The sequence below is a fragment of the Thamnophis sirtalis genome, unplaced genomic scaffold (assembly GCF_051295495.1).
Source record: "Thamnophis sirtalis isolate CommonGarterSnake01/CBP01778 unplaced genomic scaffold, rThaSir2_p1.2 scaffold_8, whole genome shotgun sequence".
NCBI lineage: Eukaryota > Metazoa > Chordata > Lepidosauria > Squamata > Natricidae > Thamnophis > Thamnophis sirtalis.
In genome coordinates this window covers 30,322,104-30,331,018 of record NW_028261388.1, presented here as the reverse complement: position 1 = coordinate 30,331,018, position 8,915 = coordinate 30,322,104, and the positions used below count along the sequence as shown (strand labels likewise).

The window sequence follows — 8,915 nt, the reverse complement described above, 5'->3', positions numbered from 1 at the left end:
TTGTTTAGCAAGAAAGCAAGCACCCATCACTTTTCTATCCAAGGGCAGGTTGTTAAAGCTATATGATTTCCACTGATACACTTCTGTATGAATCTTCCTCTACTGACTCCTCCTTGTGCTTTTCATATCCCTCCGTGAACCATGAGGAAAAGAACCCATTCTTTTACTTTTCTTGTCACTTAAGCCAGAAGGAGAAACTGGCAGAACTCTTGTCAACTTTACCTCAGAAAGACTAAACCATCATTGGGAGGGTGTGTGTGATTCTTTCACAAAGGGGCAGACACTCAAAAAATGGCCATAAAGGGTAGCTTCCAATATCAAAGAGGTTGAGAGATATTCTTGCCAGCACACACAGTGGACCTTTGGAGCAGAAGTGTTTGAAATGAAGTGCAGTGAACAAACCACACAGTGTCACTTCTGGCAGAAGAAGTCAGCTTTGTGTGCAGAGCAAGAAAGTACTAGAAGCTACATCACAGTAGACCAGGCAATTGGAGCCTTATATTATACATGATGATCTTTGAGAAAGAGCTTATGGGCTATCTTTTTGTGAGGCAGAGAGAACATGCAGATGAACCAGAGTGAGAGATAAAGAAGGAACAGGAAAAAAATTAATTGGCATCTCTCTGTCCCTTGTGCTCAGTACGTTGGGACATGCAGAAAGATCACTGTGATTCAAAATACACTTTCAAAATTGTATTTGTTTCATTTATATTCTGCCCTTCATTTAAAGATTGCTTCATATATTAAATGTCTTTTAAAATATGTTTAATATATATTGTTGGAGTCTCAGGTTATTGTATACAATAAGTTCTTTTTTTGCCATTGCAAAACTATTGCATTTAATGTGGAAAAACAAGTCTTTAATTCATATAGATTCCATATGTTTTGTTTAGAATTTTAGTCATTATTTAGAAAAGACATATTTTCCCCATATCAGTACGTATCAATGGGCTGAGAATCCAAAAAGTTGGAGTAACCTGAAATACTTTATCTATTTGGTTTAACTTTTGGTAACTCTTTTCTGGTTTTCAGAAAAGTGAAAAAGGTGTCTTAATCACTAAACCGAATCGTCTCTCATTACCTTCTTCAGGATTGCAAAAACATTACAACAGTCCAGAATGATTGCTCTGAAGAAACTATTTTTTTTAAAACTCCAAAACCATATTTCCTAGCAGTTTGTCAGCAGTCTCTCTTTCTGCAGATGCCATAGCTCTGAAGCCATGTGATGCATGACACTGAAGCTGGAAATTGCTCTTAATCAGATTGAGGCTCCAATTTTGTAAAAAAAAAAAAAAAAGGTTGTGGAATCTTGAATTTGCATTCTTCAAAGTCACAGGACTTCATTTTTCAAAAGCATAAAGGACTTTAAAAGTCAAAATCAATTGCAGCCTCTGTCCAGACATCTGAGAATTTATATCGAGAACCTCTTTACTAATTGACATATAACTGGCCTCCTTGAGAAGACTATGTTCTGCAGTTGGGAAATTATACCTTTTCTCAGTTGCAGACCAATAGTTACCCTTACATGAATGAATTTAATGGGGTTTTTTTATTTTCATCTGGCAAACAGCTTTTCTTGACAGGATTAGTAAGAAGCATATAGCGCTCTAGTAGGGAACTTGTGGTCTGGTGGTGTGGTGGAATCTGATGCTGAGCTACCAGAGGAGAAAATAGAAAGAAATCTTGAACCATTGCTGTGCAGGAAGTGGCCCAGGAGGGAGCCTCCCTAATTTCTTTTAGCATTTATCAGATAGTTATGCAGAGTATGCTTTAGTCTTGTGAGATTTTGTCCATGGGTGACCATGCAATAAAGAAACTTCTTGAACTTTTACATAAATATCTACATGAAACCGCTGGGTGAGATCATTCGACGGCACGGGATAAAATACCACCAGTACGCGGACGATACGCAGCTGTATCTGTCCGCCCCGTGCCAACTCAATGAAGCGATTGACGTGATGTGCCAGGGCCTCGAGGCTGTTAGGGACTGGATGGGGGTTAACAAGCTTGTACTCAATCCAGATAAGACCGAGTGGCTGCTGTGCTTCCCTCCTACTAATTGGCCAAGTGTTCCATCTCTCAGGCTGGGGGGTCAAACAGTACGCCCCTCAGACAGGGTCCGCAATTTGGGAGTCCTCCTGGACCCAGAGCTGACTTTTGAACACCACTTGTCAGCTGTGACCAGGGGGGCATTTGCCCAGGTTCGCCTGGTGCACCAGTTGCGTCCCTACCTGAACCGGGAGGCTCTCACAACAGTCACTCGCGCCCTTGTGACCTCCAGACTGGACTACTGCAACGTGCTCTACATGGGGCAGCCCTTGAAGAGTATTCGGCAACTTCAGCTTGTCCAGAATGCAGCCGCGCGAGCGATTGTGGGTGCACCTCAATTCAGCCACGTAACACCTATCCTCCGCGAGCTGCACTGGCTGCCTATTGGTCTCCGGATACGCTTCAAGGCGCTAGTCGTCACTTATAAAGCCCTTCATGGTATTGGACCTGGGTACTTGAGAGACCGCCTGCTGCCAATTACCTCCACCAGACCGATTAGATCGCACAGACTAGGCCTCCTCCGAATTCCATCCGCCGGCCAGTGTCGACTGGCGACTACCCAGAGGAGAGCCTTCTCTGTTGCTGCTCCGACCCTCTGGAACGAACTCGCACCCTCACCACCCTCCAGGCCTTCCGCATAGCCCTTAAAACCTAGCTGTTCCGACAGGCCTGGGGCTAAAGAATCGTTGCCCCTATCTCGAATGGTATGATTGTTGTGTTTTAATTATTTATTGTTTTGTGTTGTTGTCAATGGTCTGTATCCCCTTCCCTTGTTTGAGTTGTGAGCCGCCCTGAGTCCCTTTAGGGAAAAGGGCGGCATACAAATGAAATAAAACTCTAAATTCTAAAACTCTACATGTCGTTCTTGGTTTCCCAGGCCTGACAGGTAGAAACCGTAAGAATCCCTGGAGGAATCTCATTCCAGAAAGGCAGGTACCATAAGATGCACTTCCTGGGTCTTGCTACTGTTTAATCAAAGAGACAAAACAAACACTATGTCAGACCTGCAGCCATGTTCCTTTTGGATCTTTGGCCTGCCACACTTCTATTCTACTATGCTTTTTCTATAGTGGGGAAGAGGGGATAGCATGGAGTAGAATGTTATGTAGCCAAAATAAAATTCCTTTCTAGATTGCCAAGGTCATACTTTGTCTTGGCACCTCTGCACCTGACCGGAACTGGATGGATGGAACTGCCAGCATGGCAGTGGAAGATTGGACCTTGTGATGGACTTGTGGGTGTGGGGGTAAGATCATGAACTTTAACGGGTGGGGGAAACGGAAGTAGCTTCAGATTCAGGTTTCCCCAGATGTGCCAGCATGGCTCTCTTAATAAATTTGAACTTTGAGTAGTACATTGCCTTGGAGTCTGATTTAATTTTGGATGCTATCTGGAATGCTGGCACACTAACTGACAGCTCTTACTTGGCAGGCAGAAACCATGGAAGATAGGTAGTCCCTCAAATAACTGGCCCTATTCCATGTAGGACTTTATTGGTGATAAACCAACAGCTTGAATTGCACATGAGCAATCAGTGCAGCTCCTGAAGCAGAGGAGTTATATGGGCATTCCAAGCAAACTTTTCACTGCCCATGCATTCTGAACCAATTGAAACTTGGCAGAGGGCCTGGTTACCTCAGGGATATCCTATAACTGGGATGCCAAACCTATGGTATGAGTGCCACAGGTGGCATGTGGAGCCCTCTCTGCGGTCACGTGAGCTGTCACCCCAGCTCAGCTCCACTGTGCATGTGCGCGGGGCTCCTGTCGGCCAGATGATTTACGGGTCTCTCACACATGACCAGTGGGTAGGTTGCATGCAGGCGATGCACATGCATATGCGAGGTTTGTGGGGGAATCACATGCGCATGGAATGCAGGTAGGTGCTGTGCAATCCTGGTGCCCCATTTTTGGTTCCAGGAGGCTTCAGGGAGGCCTGCTAAGCCCAAAATGGAGCAGGAGGTCTGTGTGCATGCATGGGGGCGGAGCACAGGAGTCACACATGCATGCACAGGGAGGTGTCATACATGCATTGCATTATGGGTGTGGCCACGTGCATGTGCACTGTTGCATGCTTTTGAAACACAACAACAAAAAGGTTAGCCAACACTGTCCTTTAATATCTACCTGGTGGATTCAATGTGGCAGGGTTGGTCCCTTCAATTAAGCAATGCCTTCTATCAGGACTCAGGAAGTGCAACTTCTCTGTAACATGGCCTGCCCTCTGGGATGAAGTTCCTCATGAGATACATATGGCTCCTATCCTACTGGCATTTTGAAGGTGCCTGAAGACCTGGCTCTTCACCTGGGTCTTTGGTGAGGATGACTGAAACTTTTGACCTAAGTTGCTTTTTTGTTTTTGTTTCTACTCAATTTTTATTCTGCCATCTCTGCCTTTTTTGTTTTACTTTTATTGTCTTGTTTTTATTTTTTAAAACAATATTTTATTTTTAAAAATAATAATAAATTCAAATGTCCAAATTACTGAGATCTGGTGGAAGGTGAATGTGTAAATAATAAGTTTAGAATCCAGTTAAAAGCAAAATATTGTTTAGATGATTTAATTTCTTATTCTAGAAATTAAACCGCATAAGAGGTTTTGCATTTCCTCCCTGAAATTCCCATGTCCTCAAATTAGGGCCAAAGCATTTTACTCTCTCCTGATTTTTGTTTGTTGGCAAGAGGTGGCCTCCAATTAGGTCCTCCTAACTTGTGCATGTCAGAGCTACGTAAAACAGCCTCAGATTGTAGGATAAAAGAACATTTCCCCAGCTCTACTTGGCATCATAACAATCAAGCACTTCACAGAAACAATCACTTTTCTTATGATACAAATTTTGCAAACTGGTGCAGAAACAACGTCCGAGATATGTCTGAGTTTAAAGATTTTGCTCATAAATTGCCAGTAACTATTTTAGATTTTTACTTTGCTACTTGTGTTGTGATTAAACTGCAAACTGCCTCTCCGGAAGCCAAAATTCAGGTTTTGGGACTGGTACATCTGGGCTGAAAAAATCCAGATGATCAAAGTTACAGTTCTTTATATTTCTTTGTTGCCATTTATTGCTTGTCTGGATTTGGGGGCCTGAATTTGTAATCCTATGGCAGCATCTATAACCACTAAGGGATTTCATAAAAAGAACCCTACACACCGTGGAAATGTGTAAATAAGTCCATATATGGAATTTGTTTCAGTAGATTTCGGTTTCTGATAGTGCAGCTTAACCACATTGAAAAAACAGAACCATCACTTATAAACAAATAAGGGCAGCTACAAGTCTTAACCTCTTGCTATTAATAAGCATGTTGTTTTGCTGTGATACATTTATTATAAAATACATAACATTTTTTTCTTAGTTGGAAATTCAACTATTTAAATATATTTAAATAAATCAATATTATTCAATAAAATCATTTGTAGTGATACTGATAGATCAAATAACTTCTTGTGTATTTAACATTGCAACACATCTCTCAATTTCTTTCATAATAAGCAGCACAAACCCTAAGTGCAGCATAATTTATGCCAGCATAATTTTCTGTTAACATCTGAGAAACACACTTGAATGTAGCTGTGAGAAAGAGTCTCATTTAGTTTGTTATGCATATATTTATTTTTAAAAATCAGAAAACAAGTATTTCTAGAAGAATCACAATAACACCAGCATTTAAACTGAAATAGCTTTTACACAATGTAATACATATTGATGCACATCTGAAAAAAGAGTATATTTTAGAATAAGCTTAGTTTACAATTAACAGAAAAAGAGGCATACTTTTAAAACTTTGCATTCTAAACTAATCTATATAGATAACCATAATGAGTTAGGTCTAAATAAGCCTGACTGTTGAATAACTTGAATTATTCTATAATTCCGAAGATATGGATTTTAACAATTTCTATTATTTTAGATCATATTAGTTTCCAGCACTGTTTCATCTAATTACCTATTAACATTCAGGAATATATAATTCTTACAGTATAAGTATATTCAACTTAATCTTCTCATTAACTATCCAATTAAAGATACATATTCTGTCTTCTATGTAACTCTAATAAATATTCAGTAGCTAACTTAGTCATAATTCCTTTCTAATTCTTTATTTGAATTTCCTCACATTTCAACCTTCCCCTTTTTATGAATACTTCAAATTGGTGATTCTATGCAGGATGATAACAACTTCCTTCTCCTCCCGATTTTCAGGGAGAAATGCTCTGAAAATCTAAGTGTCAAAGCTTGAAAAACTGTTTCCAGGTTTACTGTACTTCCTGCATGGAAGAATACTTTGTATCATGACCCTACGGATGCAATCATCAAAGAAGAAGTAGATGAAAGGGTTTGTGCAGCTGTTGGCGAATGCAAATAGACCACCCAGTTCCATGCCCAGATAGACAATTTTATAGTAAAGGCAGAAAGATTGCTTCAGTTCCAAGAAGTCATATATCAAAGCCAAGATTTTAAAAATGTTGAAAGGAGTCCAAGAGAAAAGAAAAACAATTGCTATCACGAAGACAATTTTGATGGATTTTCTCAGTTTTTTGTCATGTTTCCCAAATTTCTGATAGTGCACATATAGTTTTTTAATTATGGAATAATGCAATGTTAATATGCTGAACAGTGGTATAAAGAAAGCCAAAGTTAGCAACATCAATGATCCAATCCAATTGTTGGTTATGGTTTCCTTGTCCATACAATAAGTATTGTTGTTGTAGCTTCTCAACTCTCTGGATTGTAGAGTATGCAGCCCTAACAGGCAGGATAGTATCCAAACACTGATGCAAATGAGAATAGGATAAAGCCTTGTTCTAATTTTTTTAGCCATTGATGGGTACATGATGGTCAAGTACCGGTCACCACTCATCCACGTCAGAAGAAAGATGCTGCAGTACATGTTGACTGAGATAATGTAGGAACTGCCTTTGCACAGAATAGAGCCAGATCTCCAAATTCCTGAGGCTAGTTCCTTGTCTATCCAGAAAGGCAATGTGATAAGAAAACTAAAATCAGAAATTGCCAAGTTGACAATGAAGGTATCAGTAAGCCTCCATACATATTGTTTGAAGATTAATGTTCCTATCAGAAGGCCATTGCCCAAAGTCCCTACAAGAAAAATAACAATATAAAGAACACTCACAAAAATGTCCATATAAGGCAGCTTCAGAATTTGGCAATTTTCTTCAGGAGCATCTGAACTAAGAGAATAGAAGTAATCATAACTGGGAGTTGTTTCCTCCATTTCAAAAATGATTCAGCAGCTGGTTGGTGAAGGAGCAGCTAAACTTTTATTTCTGATGCAATAAACAGCTCTTTCCTTCAATGTCTTCCAGATAATAATAACTAAACAGCCACTTAAGTGAGGAACAGAATGTGAAAACTGGTGGTTTCCTGAACCTAGATAAATGTATGGTTTTTTTTTTATTTAAATAAGTGTTGTGGTTTTTACTTGTTTAATAGAAGCAAACAACAGGTGAACTTCTCAGAGGGCCTTTTTTTTAAAAAGTAATGTTCCCCTCCCCAATTTTTTTCCCCACTACCATAGCCTTTATTGACCAACATATTCCCATTTTTGACAAAAACAAACAGCAATATATCTTTACATTTCACTCTGTTGTTAATGTTAATTTCAGTTCTACAGTGAATTACTATAGGACATTTACCACACAATGTTAGTCCAGTAGCACTTTTTTTTACACCTTCTGACTTGATTTACACAAATTTGTTGTTTTGCAATTATTTTTTCAAAGTGCATGTATAATGTAATTTGGTGTTTATATGTATGTATGTATGTATGATGTATGTATGTATGTATGTATGTATGTATGTATGTATGTATGTATGTATTACTGTTGTTTACTTTGTTTTCAAAGTCTCTCCAGGGCTGGTTTAAGTGAGTCACAGCAAAAAAAGTAAAATAGGTCCTAAAAATATTTCCCCCTCCCTCAATCAGAGTGATGGTTGAAACAAGCCAGAGGCAAATGAATAAAAGCAGCTATGATGACTATTTTTCATCTTACTGTTCCCAGGAAAGTACTTCATATTTCAGATTGACAGAATTTTGGGATCAATGTAAACTGATGCAACTCTGTGGTAGCCTTTGGATAGATAAGAGTCAATGAGGTTTTTAAGTGAGGGATTTATCTATCTACTAATACAGCTCTGTGTTAGCCAGTTAACCAATTAGCCAAGTGGTAGATAGAACAACAGGACCATTCTTCTAAATTTCTGTTCCTTTCCCTTAGGAATTATAATCTATGGGGCACAAGGAGTCAAGCTTTTCTGTTGCAGCCTCCATTCTTTAGAACAGTTTACCATCCCCCCACCCTCTTGTGTTTTAGGAAAGCCATTAAGCCTGGAATTTAAAGAAATGCCTAAAAAAAATTAGTGTAAGCAATAACCCCACCCTGGGGTGTGTTTTACTGTTTTTGTTCTTGATGACCTTAGTTTCTTTCTTACAAATCCATTTCTTTGTTATTTTATTATCTTCTTATATGTTTTATTAAAGTAACTACAACTGATTTCTTTCAAGTAAGGGTGTCTAGGATTGCTGGCTTTTAAGAATTGCATTTAGTAATTAAGTGCTAAGAATTAAAAAAAACTTGTTTTATGGAAATTCTCATCCCCACTACTATTCTTTCTATAGCAGAATTATTCTTAATAACAAGAGACAGATATTTGCATAGGAATTCTATCAGTGTAATTTTCAGCAGAAAATTCTGCTATTCATACAGTAAAAACAATACTGACATATAGTAGCAAATGCAGAGAAATTCGATAGAAGAGAATATGTATCGTATAGGTAACTCAGGATTGGCATCCTTGGTGTTCTCTAACAAAACAAAACAATACAAAAAGAAGTTTTTATTA

The 8,915-nt window shown here is 38.9% G+C and overlaps 1 protein-coding gene across 1 annotated transcript; it reads right to left on the bottom strand.

The window, feature by feature from the left end:
- Positions 1-5,716: 5,716 nt before the first annotated feature.
- Positions 5,717-7,345, bottom strand: GPR15 (G protein-coupled receptor 15). Its single transcript, XM_014067880.2, has one exon. The coding sequence runs from the start codon at positions 7,285-7,287 to the stop codon at positions 6,274-6,276; it is 1,014 nt and encodes a 337-aa protein (XP_013923355.2). The 5' UTR covers positions 7,288-7,345; the 3' UTR covers positions 5,717-6,273.
- Positions 7,346-8,915: the final 1,570 nt, after the last annotated feature.